General features: G+C 40.3%; 1 protein-coding gene across 2 annotated transcripts in view; it reads left to right on the top strand.

Moving 5' to 3' along the window:
• Positions 1 to 14,689: 14,689 nt before the first annotated feature.
• Positions 14,690 to 17,231, top strand: part of adarb2 (adenosine deaminase RNA specific B2 (inactive)) — a 219,858-nt gene continuing 217,316 nt past the window's right edge. For both annotated transcript variants that reach the window (XM_087845935.1, XM_087845936.1), the window contains exon 1: positions 14,690 to 15,137. In XM_087845935.1, coding sequence (XP_087702061.1) covers positions 15,035 to 15,137 — 103 coding nt within the window. In that variant the 5' untranslated portion in view covers positions 14,690 to 15,034. The remainder of the gene's footprint in view (positions 15,138 to 17,231) is intronic.

Below are 17,231 nucleotides of genomic sequence, written 5' to 3' on the forward strand. Positions count from 1 at the left end.
ACAGCAGTTGTTTTGTTTGACAGCCCTATTAAAGATTAACATCAGTTTGTACATGCTTCAGATAGCTTTTCTTCAAATTCTTTCATTCTCACTTGCTTTTGTAACTTTGTACTTTCGTGTTACTCGCAGCAAAAACTCCACGTCATTATCAGTCCATTTAAAAAAAACTCGGTGCATTTCCGTAACATTTTGCCGTAACGTTTCAAAGAGCCAGAAAGTAAATAAACGGCAGACAGAAATGACGCAGGTCGAATCATCCTACGTTTCACGCATGCGCAGTACAGGAACGTAAGCGGTTTCAGTCGTTTCACTGTGGATGAACAACTGCTCGGAAACTATTGAAAACAATAGTGTGGACACCAAGCGTTTTTAGATGAAAACGCCGTTTTCAAATTTATCCAGATTAGTGTAGACGTAGCCCTAGTTGGCTAGGTCTCCAGATGCATCTGTATTTTATTGTGAAGCACAAATAAAGACGTCTGATTTTGGAAGTAAACGTCACAATAATAAACGTAAACCACAATAATAAAGCAGTTCTCATGAGTCAGCTGATTATTTTCTATGAGTCTCATGTTTTAAATTCAGTTTTAACTTAATCTCAGTTTAATTCAATTCAGTTTTGTTTATATAGCACCAAATCACAATAACAGTCAATAGCGGCCATCTGCTGCACCAGTTGGGGGTGACTGGAGGAAGACTGGATAAAAGTTGCAATTAAAGTCATTTTTATTTGCAGAATACAGATTTCAGCAGCTTTAAGATTAGATTTTCTCATTAAATGATTAATTAATATTGGTGGTCCTAAATTCAAACAACTGCCAAAACAGTATCTCCAGGCAGGACAGCATTAATTGGACAGCTGCATTAAAAAGTTGCATTTTTGTTTGACGTCTACATCACACTCTTAGTCTGCTACTTGTACTCTGTTGTCTCTGACAGGGCTTTGGTTCCCACAGTTATTGATCTGCCAGCTTCACTTTCCATCGGCGGTGCTTTTCTCCCCTTCCATTGTCAAACTACACGGACTCTCTTCATCACTGTGCTTCATCACATGCATTTAATTTTCCTCTCTTTCCCCACCTTCGCAGACAAAAAACAAACCCCAGCAACGTTCACGCATGTCTGGCATGTCAAACGACAGCCCAGCTGAATTCCCACCCTGCTTTTCCTGAGCCCGTTGGTCCGCTTTGACAGGGATCTAATCTTTGCTGGCGCTCACCTCGATGTGCGGTTTTAGCGAAGAGGAAAAGCTTGAAACTTCAAACACGCTCTCTGACGCAGCGATAAAACCAGGCTGATGAAAGAGTAGCGCTTCAGAGGAGGAGGTGAGGAGCTTAACTTGGGGGATTTAGCAGCTCTGTCTCTCACTTCCTGCGTTTTGTCGAACACGGTGTAGACTTCGCGCCTGATTGTTGAGGGAAAGTAATGACACTTGTCTTTGATCAGTGGAAAACGTTAATGCAGATGTGAATAAAGGTGAGTTAGAAGTGGAAACATTTATTTAAACCTCATTAGATTACCAAAGAATGCTTTCAGTAAACAAATAAATGAATAAAACACGAACTAAATAAAAAGTAGATTCTGCTGTACAATGTGAAAGAGGTGACCGTCTGCTGTCTCCATCTGAGCTACATATAAAAGTGTTTACTACCACCATCTACTGTTCACATGGAGGAGCTGACTTTCAACCACCGCATCCATGTGGCTCAACCAGGAATATGAACTTTGATTGAGGGCACAACATTATGTTCAGAGCGGGAAAATTAGATCCAAAATGAATTCACTGTAAACACACAAAGTAACACAACAGTACACAGTTAAAATGGAGTCCTCAGCATTTTCTACTTTTAACTCAATATTTATAGTCAAAATAGTTTCAAAGGACAAGCCCTGTATGGTTTAAATGTTTGCACCATTAACCAGAATCCTGCATTTAAATTGTTTTCTTTCAGTCGACTCCAGCTTGGTGCTTTGCAGTGATTTGGTGCCGTGATAGAGCAGGACCGGTTACAGAGCTGTCTGCGGGGAGCGGATGTTATTTTCTTGTGAGGGAGTGCTATGTTTCCAGGAGCATCCGCTCAGAAAGTTCTCATCATTTAAAGACAAAGTAAATAGTTAGTCCATTACAACAGCGCCTTATAAAGTTTAGGCAGACACACTTTGGATCCTGCATGGAGGGTGTGTTATTTAAAGGTGCTATTTGTAGCATCCAGCAGATGCAGAAACCGTGCTATTGAGGCTTCATTGGCTGCTTGCTGTTTTTAATCACCATGTTCTCTCACTGTATATAGAATGCAGAAAGCTGCAAGCTTGCACAAAAGATAGCAAATGCAGCACTTTAAATGATCTTTGTAGCAGGACTTGTGAGGTTAGTAGTATTTTCTTACTAGAAAGACTTTTTTATGTGTTATTGTGCATTTGCATTCACTAAAAGTAATTTTTTTATGTGAAACAAATGTGTTGCAAAATTGAATTAATTAATTTAAAAATATTTTAAAAGGTTTTTGGGAGCTGGACAGACAGAGGAGATATATGCTCAGCAGCGCTCACTATATTCATTTCAGTGAGTCACTGCTGCTCAGAGGATCTCTTTGTCATGGCCTCCCGTCCCCTGAGAGCCCTTTAACTCTGGCCTCATCAGAGTCCCACAGAGACCTCTCTGTCAGTCACCCAGACACCGACCTCTGATTGGATCAAAGATTGATTACATCCTATTCATGCACCGGCATCGTTGGAGGACAGAAACGCATGCACCCCTGGTCAATGGGGCCTTGTAATCAGTGCCAATGCAGCGATAACATGATGCCGTTGTGGTTGAAAATGGAAAAAAAAAAATCACTCAGCTGTTTCCCGCAAAGTCAAGATCAAAATCTGCCACGTCCTCAGCGCATACAAAGTTAATTGCCGAGGGAGGATTTGGTTTCTGAGAGCTTTTTGTGACTTCCAATCAGCCTTTGATTCATCTCTTGCAAATGCAGTGAAAAGCGTCCTATAACCCTAATCCTCATTAATCTTAAAACACATAATATTTCATGTGCACGCCGCAAGATCGATGCTCATTTAGTCAAAAACTCACTGATTTCATTTGACTACTTAAAGTCTTATTTTCATGAAAGCAGAGACTCGAAAGTGACAATGTGTTTAATGTCAGCGGTGACGAAGCGCTGCGAGCCTGATAACTTTGACAATATGAAAAAGATTCAGCAGGAGGATATTTTAATGGTAAAATCCCTGCAGCCATCTGTTGGAGTAATGAAATGGCCGGCGCTGGCAGAAGATCTGGATGACCTCTCACCAACCACACCCAGCATATGCTGCGCTGTCGAGTCGAAGTCACAACCTCTCCGCTGCTGATGACCATCAGCAACCTCATAATCATCAAAACCTCATCTGTTACATTCATAAATCCCACAATGATCTGGATTTTCAAGGATTTGCGAAACAGAGCGCACCATATGCTGCCATTGTGCACAAGCACGGTCTCGCGAACAAAGACGGGAGGGGGGAATTAATTAAAACTGCGCTTTGCTGGTGGGATTTTTTTTTAAGACCTGCAAATATCACAGGAAAACAACAAATGTGCCCTGCCTGATCTCGGTTTTTATTCCAGGAGGTATTAGAGTTGGCCATCCTCAACTGCTTAGACTTGCTGTACCCGAGCTTCTAATTCTGCTTGCATTGTGAGATTAACAAACTCAATTCCTTGCCGAATAATGCGAGCAAAGCGTGATCGTCACTTACCAAACCTCCTACCACTCTCACGACTGCGACTCTGTGATACTACAAACGCATGCAAGACTTTAAGTAATTCTGAATGCTAGCTTTAAAGTGCTAATGAGGCGGATATTAGTGATGTAGTGAAAATCTGTTTGCAATTTTAAGGGAGGGTTTGTTTGACTTTTTCTGGTGGCATCCTTGGTCTGTGTGAGAAGCGCCAAGTTAGGCCGAGACGCTGTTGCACCGAGCAGAGGCAGTTTCAAGGATTACTGTCGGGGTGGAAAAGAGGCAATTAATCTCTGTCTTCAAAATGGAATACAGCTGAGCTTCAAGGCCTTTAGGATCTCTTGGAAAACGATAAGCCTCTGTTTACTAATTTTCCTTTGCGGTGATGTCGATGCTTTGTGCAACTCTGCGGCAGATATCCAACTGTGCATGTGCAAGTGTGCAATTGTGAGTTAGTTAAAAGGAGGTTTAGTGAATCATTTTTAAAATCAGACATGCATGAGAGCATCGGTGTTTGTTTGATTTTCTTTTGCTCATTTTCAGTTACAGCCAGTTCCCGAGCGGCTGCAGCATCCAGGCTGCTATCAGTTTGAACAGGATGTTTGATCAGAACTAAGCTCTGCTGACATTTGATTTTTTTTTTCCCCAAACATACATCCCTGTCCCCCTCTTGGTTGTCAGGTCAAAGCCAGAACACCTCATAATGTCTGCATGACGTGTAAAACAAACACAGTGCCAGGAAAACTGTGCTACGCATGTCCACAACAGAGCTTTAGAGGGCTGTTTTTTTATTTCACAGATTGTGGTCTGTACTTGAAATCTGCCGTCAGGGAGGTCAGGGGAGTTTCCAGAAATTTACCTGCCTGACGCCAATGAGCAAAAACAAAAAAGAAAAAGAAACAACAAAAACAAATGTAGCTGTACATCATTTCCCTTCTGGCTGCAGAATTCAGCCTGATCAGACCTGGCACAACAAGCATCTTTACCTTCAGGAACTCTACAGCAGCTTTCTCCATCTGTCTGTGCAGATATCACTCTCCATCTGCCTGAAAACACCAGTGACAACAGGAACAAACATGAAAATATGTAGCTTGAGCTTAAACTTGTTTTTCTTATATCAATAAGAACAATAATATTGTTTTTAAACAAAACAACACTATACAATGTACTCATTTTAATGAGACTGAAATCAGACAATAAAATCCTGCAGCATATCTATGGAAACACTACCTAACGCACCAAAGCCAAACTAACAAGTGTTAATTGCAAATGTAGCTCATTTGCAATTAACTGAGACAAAAATTTGAAAATACAGGCAAAATTAATAAAAGGCCTACAGTCAACGGAACACTGGAAATGCAGTTTAGCTAAGTGGGAACAGGTTTATGGAGACACTACTCAGAGATACTGCTTACGAGAAATGTAGTCAGGTTTAAGTGATGTTGTCTGAAATTAAAGAGTTAGAGGCAGGAAAAAGGAAACTAGTCAAACTGGATGAATGACAAACGGAAAGAGTAAGAAAATTGAGAAACATATGAATAGTTCAGTCAATTTATTCAATTTAGTTTTATTTATATAGTGACAAATCACAACAACAGTCGCCTCAAGGCGGTTTATATTGTAAGGTAGACCCTACAATAATGCATACAGAGAAAAACCCAACAATCATATGACCCCCTATGAGCAAGCACTCTGGCGACAGTAGGAAGGAAAAACTCCCTTTTAACAGGAAGAAACCTCCAGCAGAACCAGGCTCAGGGAGGGGCGGGGCCATCTGCTGCGACCGGTTGGGGTGAGAGAAGGAAGACAGGATAAAGACATGCTGTGGAAGAGAGACAGAGGTTAATAACAAGTATGATTCAGTGCAGAGAGGTCTATTAACACATAGTGAGTTATTATTATTATTATTATCAGTAGCGAATTTGGGGGATTTGTCACTTCGTGGGTGTGCACTGTGCTATTATTATTATTGCTGTTGTTCCATAGTGTAGTGGTTAACACATTTGCCTCATACATAACAAAATTCCTGAATTACGACCAGGAGAAGACGTAAAGTCTTCATGCAATCTGTTGTGGTGACCCCTCCCTTGCGAATAAAGGAGCAGGCAAAATAAGGGTTTTATTTTATTACTTGTATTAATTATGATGTTATTATTAAAATCTAACATGAGTGGTTTCCAAACTACAGTTTTTAAGTCTCAGGTTTAGCGTTTCACTCTCAGTATTGTTTTTTCTATTTATTTATTTTAACCAAAGATTATTATTGGCTCTGACTAAAAAAGTGTGGACGCTGCAAATTTATAAAAGCATGCTTTAAACCATGATTAAAAAAATAACATCACACTGTATTGAAGAAGACTAAACAGAACTCATAAGGAAAGCCTTTGCTGTGGTGGATGGTCATTTTCTTGATTATTTCTATGTGCTTGGAGCTTTTTGACTGTTTGCTGGCTGTTAGAAAGAATGCACATTCATTCCCATGAGGCACTTCCTCATTTGCCTTCAAATTTCAGACCACATCCATATTATAAATGCAGTGCAGCAGTACTAAAGTCCTACAAACCAAGAGATGAGAAAAGCAGCTTCTTATGAGTACAAAGTTAAACTGTCAGTTGAAACACTAAGCAGAGGTAGAAAATGAACTTTCTTACCTTACAGCCAATAACGACAGGTAGCTACCCTGAGAAGATATATTTTTTAAATTATTTTATTCAATATTCTTATTAAAAGCAACATCAAACAATGAATAATTAAAGTGTGAATAAGTTGTGCAGGCTCTCACATCTAGCTTAATAATGGATGTTTCACGGTGGCGAACAAATAAACTGAGTCCTTTGTGGATCTAATCAAAGTAAATCGATGTGATGAATTTAAACTTTGCATGACAATAAAAAATGCACGACACCACGCTTAGAAAAGTCAGAGCAACCAGCGACACATGTACAGATATCTTTGCAAGAAAATTATTTTAATTTTGGTTGAACAAGGTGTCCTAATCCCGCACTGTAAGTAACTCTCCTTTGCAAATCAGAGATCAAATTTACTTTTATTCCGTTCATTTCCTCCGTCCCTTTCTCCTTTGCTGTCTTTCACTGATAAGCTCCCCTCACCGCTGAACACAATGGCTCCATTGTACCAAACCACAGAGCTGATAATGTTTCGTGACATTAAGGGCAATGATTTTAGTTCTTATTCAGAGAGACATTTTGATTGGAATGTAGACTCACAAAGAGCGCCATAATATTCAATGCTTTCAGAAATTAAGGAATCCAATATTAAAGACAATCGCCACGGACTCCCAGAGTATTTTATTAGCCTATATGTCAGGATATGTTTGGTTTCCAGATAGCAAAAATAGAGACTAAGTAATACAGCTGTAACATTAGAGAGGACTCCTTTAATGATGAGCTCTTTGCGCTCATATATTTGGGGAGCACATATTAAATCAATACGCGGAACTTTCTGAAAATTTTGCTAATTTGAATCCTACCCCGGCAATCTATCTATAGCAGCAGAAAGTCTGAGAATTCCCAATGTCATTTACTTCCTCTGAAGTAAAAACTCAATTGTTTTCTCCCTCTTTTTATGTATAATAATATTCATATTCCCCCGAACGCTGACCCGCGAAAAAGGGGCCATTTCAGAGCTGTCAGTGCAATGTCTTTATCTTCACTCTCCAAATGCTGGGGTCAGCTAAGACTTGACGCTCTGCAGACAATTCTTCCAAAGACCTAATGTGATTAATGGGTGTCACTTAAGAAGGGTGGGGTGAGGTTTGGGGGGGGGGGGGGGGGGGGGGGGAGAAAGTAATTCAAAAGAGATTGTTGCCGAAGAAAAGGTGCAGTGCCGGCAGTTCATCAGCGAGAATTTAGCCCCCCTGGCTGTAGCCGTGTGCTGTTAAACGAAATGTTCAATGTCACTTTCAGATGTTTAATATAGTTGTTTAAAATAACCTTGAAACGAGGTGTGGCCTAACAGTTTGCCACGAGCGATTGGCATGTTTGACAGTATTTACGTGGTCGCATGCATTCTTGTGTAATGTGTTACCTGCATTTGCTGGTGTGCTTGAAGCCGGTGGGAAGACTTGTAAAAGCTGTGGAGTCAGTTTCCTGTCACTGCTACCTGTCCTCGTGCTCCTCGTTCATTCTGCTGACTTTTCCATTAACGTCTCTGGAAACTGAAAGTGTAAACTGGGACATCCAAACGCCTGCTTGACACATGCTGTTAAGCATTTGTTTATCTCGTTTCTACATAAAGTCAGATCATATTCACAGCTGGAGCTGGATTTCTTAGTTGGTTGTTTAAAAAAAAGCAGCTTGTGACAAATGTCAGTTCCTCTCCTCCTGTTCTCATCACTTGAAACTTGTTTTCTGAAGTATGTAGCTTATCAAAATGCCCACCTGTTTCATGCATCTGTTTCTTGGTGGGATCTGCATGCAGAAGCTTATGTGCGCATCTTTTGTGGAGATAAAAACATCAGATGCGACTGGTCTTCAATGCAGATTCTTGAATATGAATCGGGGTGTTACTTAGTGCATGTTAATATCAGTCAGAGCCATTTTTCAGTATAGGCAAGCTTTCCTATGCCAAAGAACTGTTTCGTATTTAGTTTCAGATGAATGTTCTGTCGCATTCAAAAGAAAAAGGGAACACTATTGATACCTGATATAATGTAATACTAGTTTCTCTTTATCTCCATTTTTTCCATTCCCTACTAGACAAAAAAGAAACCTAAAACTGTCGCCATGATTGTCAACATCTATGAGATTTGAGAATTATTTTTCCAGCATACAGATCCAAATTATATTATGTGTAGTACCTGAAATTTGCATTCCTGCAAATCTGTCAGTTATTCTCGCATTTAACTTCCGTTTAACGTACGTGCTTTTAGCTCATGTTATGTTTTCACACGACCAAAGATTTATAATTTGTCAAGAATGTGTGAACAGACAACAATTGCACACACAGGCTTGGCACAGCAAGGCATCACATGGCAGTTCAGGCAGCTTTTGCAGTTTGCAGGTGGAGCTGTCTCACAAGGTACGATTCTGGATACAGGATTTGCTTTGTTTTTCTTTTTCTTGTTGTAATCAAAATGGCAAAAGCAATAAAATGTTTATGTTTCATGGTTTGCATAGCATCTCGGGTGACTAGAATATGTGTCTTGCATCTCTAATAACTGTTCAACAAACAGTGACGCTAATAGTGACTGTAATCCTTCCTTTGTCTTATACAATAAATATGTAGCTTGCAAAGATGAAGAAAAAAAATATATGTGTAATATATATATATACATATATATGTGTATATGAACAGCTATTTCTGGCAGCTGACTATATAAAGTGATATAATGAAGATGAAAAGAATAACAAGGTAAATTTACATAAATGTCTGTTTTCATAGATGAGCAAAGTGAATAAGTGCCACAGGCCTGTAAAACTACATGCAGGGTAATGAAACTAAAGAGTGTGTAAAGCTCCCTGCAACAGAACACATTGCAGGATAAATATAGAAGCTAAGCAGTTGTATTTTCTTAATGCTGTAAAATACAGATGTCAGAAAGTTTGTCCCTTAATTGACAAATTTATCTGTAGATCTAAAAGTTAGAAAAGATAAGAGGTACTGCGATTCTCTATCACCGCAAACCTACTTTGCATTTGCAACATAAAGGCAGAAATTCATATCTTACACATTACAGCCTGTTTACACGCTCTCACATACTCATTATTTGCACAGTGCGGATGCGACACACAGTACGCGAGTGCAGCCTGACTTATAAGTGCTGCTGGATTAGAGTCTGAGGAGCAAACCGGCTGTGGAAGGGAGATGAAGGTGTGTGTGAGTCTCCCAGTCGCTCGCCTTGTGAGGAGCCTGAGCACCTGATAAGGCCACAGCCACCTAATCCTCCCCACCTTCACTACTACCATCCCATGCCTGTAAAAAACATCAGTAAAGCTTAAAGTCAATACTCACCCTGAGACTGATGATAGGCCTCCCTAGGCTTCCAGTTCCACTATGTCAACTGGGAGGGTTGATAAGCTGGTTAACTTGGTCTCACTAAATTCCTGCTATTTCCATCAAGCAGCATCATTGTTTAATGTGACACATTTAAAACCACAATATTCTGGGTCGTGTTTGTTTCCTCTTTTTGAAAAGCCGTCGAAGGGTGTGAGATTGAGACGAAAAATGTCACAACTTGAAGGCAACAATGCAAAGTGAACGCTCCAAACAGTGCTCGAAAAACTGGTAACACATAAAAGCATGCAGTGAAAAAAACGGCACATATTTTTCAGACAGGCTGAGATTCAGATCGGGCTGTTGTACCATGGGCTGAAGACTTCCTGAGAGCCGTAGCAGCTTTCATTTCTCCTGCAGAGATGTCTCAAGGCTAAAACACTCCTCAATGTTGACACAAACTGTTTCTCAACTGAGAGTTAAGAAAAACAACTGGTAATTACAGCATTTTGATTAGAGCACAACACATGTATTACCATGGAGACAACCTTACCTGAACACCGAGCGAGTGTGCTATATTAATTATTCTAATAATGAATACAGCTACAAAAAAAGAGAGAGAGAGGGCAATCACAGGTGGTGGATGAAAAGAACTCAACTGTCTCTTAATTGTAAGACAGTCATATTCCAGCAAATATTCATATATATATATATATATATATACATATATATATATATATATATATATATATACACAAATCAAAAGTGCAGAAAATGAATGTGTCTGAGCAATGTACTGATTGGCCTCCTTATCTTAGATTGCAGGTGCCTGATTTGATGATGGAAAAAAGAGGAGCCGTTGCCACGTGTTTGCTGTAATCACAATTTAAATCTAACTCTTTAATCCATAGATATGACATCAAACTAATGCCAAGTGTTTGGCAAAACACGTCTCATAAGTAAACACAGAAATACTGGAACATTCCATTATATGTTTGATGTGTTTTTTTACGTAAGCAGATATTTTTTTGTGCCCTGATTTAACCTTGACTTACATGTCATCAATGTTTTTTTTTCCTTTGCAGTAGTCAGCCTTAAGTTTCCTGTATTTTGGATATGTAAATTATAAAATTGAATTGAACTAAATTAACATTTAGAAAAACTGGATGTTCTCCAGGCATGGAGGGTGATCTAAGATGCATTATGGGAAATGTATTTTGGATTATTCGTCTACCAAATAAATATCAAGATATCTAAGCTTCCTCTACTTCCCCCATCTTTTAAAAAATTGTGTAAGAGAGGAAGTTTAATCTCAAAACCATTGTGAGTGCCCCTTTGAGTGAATTATAGTTATTACATAGAATGTTTTTATAAACCTTATTAGGCCAGCTCTTGAGATTGATATGAGTAAATCTGAGGTAATTAATTAAACATGTTCTCAGCATATTTCCACTTAAGTTTAAAATTAATTAATGGCTTAGCTGACAGAAACAAATATTTCTTGCTAGTGGCTTTAGTTTTATAACACTATAAATTTAGCTTTACTTTTACGTTCACTTTTAAGCAAAAGGTACAGTCTGTAAAATCTCACGACTAGATGTCAGTAGATTGTAGATTGCAGTCAACTGAGCTGTGTACCCCTCCCAATTCAAGTGCATAATCCTAGTTATAGTGCCTAGTGCAGAACAAACAACTCTGGGCGCCATTCATCTTTAGTGAGTGTAAGCTGTCAGTTCGCTGTTAACATCAGCTGTAAGTATGTTTCCACGCCTATTAGCTCTGAACGAAGCTGTAAATCTTTGTGAAAGGACTCTGATACCAGTTGAAAACTCAGTGAAGAACACTTCTGTTCGACAGCAAAACTGAGGTGATTTTTAAAGGATAGCCTTGTCAAAATTAGGAACTGTTAGGCTTTTTAAGCTGCTGTTAGCAACTGTTAGTTGCAGTGTTATCAAAGTTAGCTGATGTTTTTGCTCATGTTAGCCTCTGTTAGCTGCTGTTTTTGTTCATGTTAGCCTCTTTTAGCTGCTGTTTTTGTTCATGTTAGCCCCTTTTAGCTGTAGTTTTTGTTCATGTTAGCCTCTTTTAGCTGCTGTTTTTGTTCATGTTAACCTCTTTTAGCTGCTGTTTTTGTTCATGTTAGCCCCTTTTAGCTGTAGTTTTTGTTCATGTTAGCCTCTTTTAGCTGCTGTTTTTGTTCATGTTAACCTCTTTTAGCTGCTGTTTTTGTTCATGTTAGCCTCTTTTAGCTGCTGTTTTTGTTCATGTTAGCCCCTTTTAGCTGTAGTTTTTGTTCATGTTAGCCTCTTTTAGCTGCAGTTTTTGTTCATATTAGCCCCTTTTGGCTGCAGTTTTTGTTCATGTTAGCCTCTTTTAGCTGCAGTTTTTGTTCATGTTAGCCTCTTTTAGCTGCTGTTTTTGTTCATGTTAGCCCCTTTTAGCTGCTGTTTTTGTTCATGTTAGCCTCTGTTAGCTGCAGTTTTTGTTTATGTTAGCCCCTTTGGTCAGAGGGCCCGGTGGCGCCAGTGTGCGGCAGCCTCACCTCTGTCAGTGCGCCCCAGGGTGGCTGTGGCTACAATGTAGCTTGCCATCACCAGTGTGTGAATGTGTGTGTGAATGGGTGGATGACTGGATATGTAAAGCGCTTTGGGGTCCTTAGGGACTAGTAAAGCGCTATATAAATACAGGCCATTTACCATTTTAGCTGCTGTTTTTGCCAGTGTTAGCCTCTGTTAGCCATTGTTTGTGAAACTGTAAAGTGGATCTAACATTGCTGAACTCAGATACTTGGTGATTAAACTCATATGAGTATGTAATTAACCTATTTAATTAACCTATCAAAGAGAAAGTGTCATTTTTAGGACACTCAAGCCCAACATTAGGTAAGATAATATTAGCTTATAACCAACTGTTGTGGTTCTTTAGCTGGATTGCTGTCAGCTATTCAGAGATGGAGAGGTCACTGACAATAAGTAATTCTTGCAATATTAAGAATAAATAAATATGTTTTTGTGTGTTTTTGTGTGTTAGAGACTGACTTCAGTTCAAGAGGCGAGGCTTAAGGTGAGTAGGAAATTAAATACCCTTAAAAGAAGGACTTCCTGTACCTTTAATATATAATTATTTTAAGATTTCTCCTGAATATCTGGGAAAGTGCAGTTCTTCTTTTGTGTGTGTGTGTGTGTGTGTGTGTGTGCGTGCGTGTTTCAATAGAACAGTGTAAACAGTTTTATAGATACATAACAGTCAATTAATGGAGATAAATAATCAGATAAATTGCTGCTTGCATTTTAACATTTATGTCATCGATACAACCTTTAAAAAGTAATGGTTACTGATATTTAACGGTTTTTATTTTTTTACAATCTACCGGGCTCAATTCTCACTAATCAAGTAGACTACAGTTAAAGAAACATGTTGCTATATAGTGTTTGTAGAGCACTGAGGTAGTACAGCCATAGGTACTGTTGAACATAAAGATAACCAGGTTAGTTAGTGGTTCTTTGCATCCATCACTTACTGACCTTGCTGTGCATGTGTGACTTTGCACACACACTTTCCTCTAACCTGTACCTCCACCCCACTCAGCCAGTTTGCTGTTATCTGTGTATTTTCCAGCCCCCCCGCCAGCACACCTTCATTACTGCCCCAGATAGTGGCATTGGCAACTTGTCACTTATATTGATTTCTCTTAAACTGCAATTTACATGGATATTTGTGGGCGTCCTGAGGGCAGACTGCAGCCTGGCGGACGGCCCCGGCACCCTCGCTCTCGTTCTTTCTCTCTCTCTCTCTCTTTCTCCCTGCCCCTGAGGCTGGGAGGAAATGTTTCCACCCAACAACAAAGCCTCAAAGTGACTTTTCAATCTGACATCAGCAAACGTGTCATGCTGGTTCTTCAGCGAAAGCACTGCTTTTTCTTTTTCTTACCATAAAAACTAAAGCGGCTGGGGCCCTGTGAAAGTAAAGGGGGTCTTTTGGGGGGAAAATCAAGGCAACAGCAGGCCATGTTTTGTTAGGTATTAAATATCACTCTCTTTTCTTTATTCACCAACTGTACAAAAAAGAAAAGAAAAAAGAAACAGCTGTACAAGCTTAATGCATTCTTGATTAGGGCTTAACAAACCTGCATTTATTCCAAGCTCCTGAATGTGTCCAGCAGTACCATAGCGCCTCCTCCCAACGCACACCTGACCTTCTGCTGCAGAGGCCGGGGGAATAAAACAATTACCTGCAGCTAGGTAAACCACAAATGCTTTGTGAAAGCCTTCACACCGCGCTTTCACACAAAAATGCCAAAATGTCACAATCTTCAAACTTTACGAATACAACACACCATTAAGAGTTTTTGCCATGTGTGATGAAGGTCACCTGCAAAAGTCAAAACAGGATTTTCAGAATAAAATACGTTTCGTAAGACCTAAGTGGGGGGGAAAAAGTCTGTTAAAGATGCCTTTGAAAAGACAGCTGAGCAATGCGTCTGAGAATAATCTTCCTCCATGGACATCTGTGACTTCAGACCACAGAGAGGGAATTTATTTCAGAACATTAATCCCACAAGAAGATTGCAAATCCTAAATCCTATGAGACAAACACAACTGTACAAGGAGAGAAAGGAGAAGCACTCCTCTCATTCTGCATCCCAGTCTCTCCTTTGAGCCTCAAGTTAGTGGTAACTGGGTGTGCAGCAGGCAATATATGAAGCAGAAGACCACATTCGGTACTTTGATGATGGTAAACGTCCTATCCGGGCCTGACCTTTGACCCCTTCCCCTCCCTGAGAAGAACACAGTTCCCCTGCCATGTAAAAAAAAAAAGGGAAGTTAAAAAGTGCGCGGAATGAGACGAAACGTTTTTAAAACAGCACTGGGTGAAGAAGGGGTGTGAGCTGGTGGGTGTCGCTGGTGATGTCACACCTCCCAGACAGCCAGGATTGGACCCTAATTAGAAAGCTCGGCAGCAAATAGATAGGCGTCCTGCATGATTGAATTCAAAGTGGCTGATGCCAAAATTTCTGCAGAGGCGCGGCAAAAACTGGCTGAGAGGAGCGAAGCAGCCGGGATCAGTGCTGCTGAGAGCTGCCACGCTGCGCTGCGAACACAGTCCCTCTATGAGCTGGAGGCGAGCTGGAGTTTCTGAGGTGATACAGGAACAGCGAGACGCGAAGCCCCTCTCCCTGGTTTGAAGGGATAATAAAGAAGAAGAAGAAGAGCCGAAAATATAGTCCGAGTGTTCGTCAAAGCCGAGGACGCAGCGCTATCAGAGAGCAACGGAGGCTGACGCCAGACAAGTACAAAGGAGAATCGAGCCGCCGAGTTCAAGTTATCCCTGCGCCTCGCTCCAAAGGTCTGCGCTGATGGCATCCGTACTTGGAAACAACAGCCGCGCGTCGGGGGCTCAGGGCGGCCAGGTGAAATGCAAGCTGAGAAGGAGGAGGAGGAGGCGATCCAAGAGAAAAGGTAAAAGCAAACAGAAAGAACGGAAAAGAAACTTTAGACCACTTGTTTCCTTTTTTCTTTTTTTCTTTTTTTGGCTTTTCTCTCCAGAGGTCGTGCGCACCTTGGCGGAGCATCGGAGCGCACAGGCGGCAGCCCGGTGGAGCCTGCACCTCGCTGCTGCTCCTGCTCCGATAACGGCGGCTCTGGATAATAGTGCATATTTGAAATGTGACTGAAGAAAAAACAAAACAAACGTGATCTCTGTTTAGGAGGAGACGGCGGCTTTAAATCGCCTTTCTCGTGTAAAGTTTAGTTGCCGCTGCGTGCGTCGTCCTCGCAGAGCCTTCGTTGTGTCTTATACCTAACGGGACAGCGGAGAATGAAAGTATTATTTCGCTCTTATGGAGCTTTAAACGTGCTCTCCGGTAGACAGAACGGCTGCTGTCAATATTTAACACTGATTTCTTCATTTGTTTGTTTTTTTAAGCAGCGCATACACATGAATCCTGTTTAACTTCCTCACTGATTTCTTCCATAATTTCAATTAGATTGCCACATCAGTTCTTGTCAGTAAGTTTAAATATTCAAAATGTAGCATAATTAAAGAGCATCCTCCTCCACGCTGGAAAACACTGCAAAATCCTGTAACAGAATCCCAATAATTCACTTTTTTTTGTCCTTTTCCTTTTTTTTCTGTTGTCTCATCTAAACAGAATTTTCACCCATTAGAGGCTAAAACTGCACTGCTGTGCTGCTACACAGAGAAGCCTCAAGTTTAGGACTCTGTTATGGGCCTGCAACAGGGAGACAAAAGGAGCAGGGACGTACAATTATTTTATCTGGCCCTTCAAAATAATATTTCTTTGTTTTTTTGTCTTGATATTTTTTATTTGTGCCCGTTTCTAATTCCAAGCTTTCAGCCTCCTTTTACGGAGCTTTTAATGAAGAAATCAGTGGATTAACAATTGGAGACAAACTGTAAAACAGCCAATTATATGTGTAATGAAAACAGAAAAGCATGCTGATTTCCAGTGACTGAAACATAATAACAGTGAGGATTTTTTTTTCCTAAGGCTCAGCGTCTGTCCCTGCAGCCGTGCTGTAATGGATGCTGACGGGGTTCATGGTAAACAAATCCCTTGTGTGTTTTAAATGCCCTGCATCCTCTCTGCCAGTGACACTCTTACCTTTGTGAAATATTATGTATATGATGCAAAAAAAATTAAATAAATAAAAATAATACAATTCACAGCACTCTGGCTGATGAAACATTTCCACCTCAGCACCTCTCACTTTGAGAGTTTGCATTCCTGCTTTTTTAAAAAAAGAAAAAAAAGTGGTCACAAGTGAAAACGCAGCATTGCTCGCTGTTAAAATTAATCCGTGATTGCTGAGTAATTTTACCCCAACTTCCTTCGTGCTGCACTTCACAGAGGGAAAAGAGCTGCAAAGTGACATTTTGAAAGATCAAGAAAGGAGCTATTATTGATATGTCAGTGAATGCTTTGATTCTTTAGAAGAAGAAAAATAAAAACCTCGCCGGTTATTTCCTCAGGTATTCTTGTTTGGCTAATTAACACCGAACTGAATCACCGAGCACTTGTTTGCTCTGGCACAGGCCGCAAACTCTTTGCTTTTTGTTCACCTCCTCTTTTTCTGCCATCTTCATAAAAAAGGAGGAGGAAGATTTAAGCAATATTTATTTTTATTTATTTATACGCATAACAGATGATAACACGACCGTTTGTGTTGTTTATGCTTGAAGACACTGACGTGCCACCCCATTGCATTGTGGAATATGGATGAACGCTCGGAGCGCGTTGACGTATCCGACTGCAATTGAATGCATAACGAGCTTTCATAAACACTTTGCACTTGTCATCAAACTACAAAACAGACAACTGCATCTCATTTCCATAACCTCTTGATTTTTAATAGCCCAAGTAATTGAGACAAGCGAGACAATACATAAAATATAGTGCTGAGGCAAATGTATTTACATAATGGAAAACGACAGAATTGGTTCCACAACATTAAGCATTGCATATGAGTATCACACAAGCGCGCGCGCGCACATTAGCTGACAGGCCCTCGCTGCGTGTATTTCCGAGCAGC

Source organism: Neolamprologus brichardi, chromosome 9, assembly GCF_056152115.1.
Source record: "Neolamprologus brichardi isolate AB-2024 chromosome 9, ASM5615211v1, whole genome shotgun sequence".
Lineage (NCBI taxonomy): Eukaryota > Metazoa > Chordata > Actinopteri > Cichliformes > Cichlidae > Neolamprologus > Neolamprologus brichardi.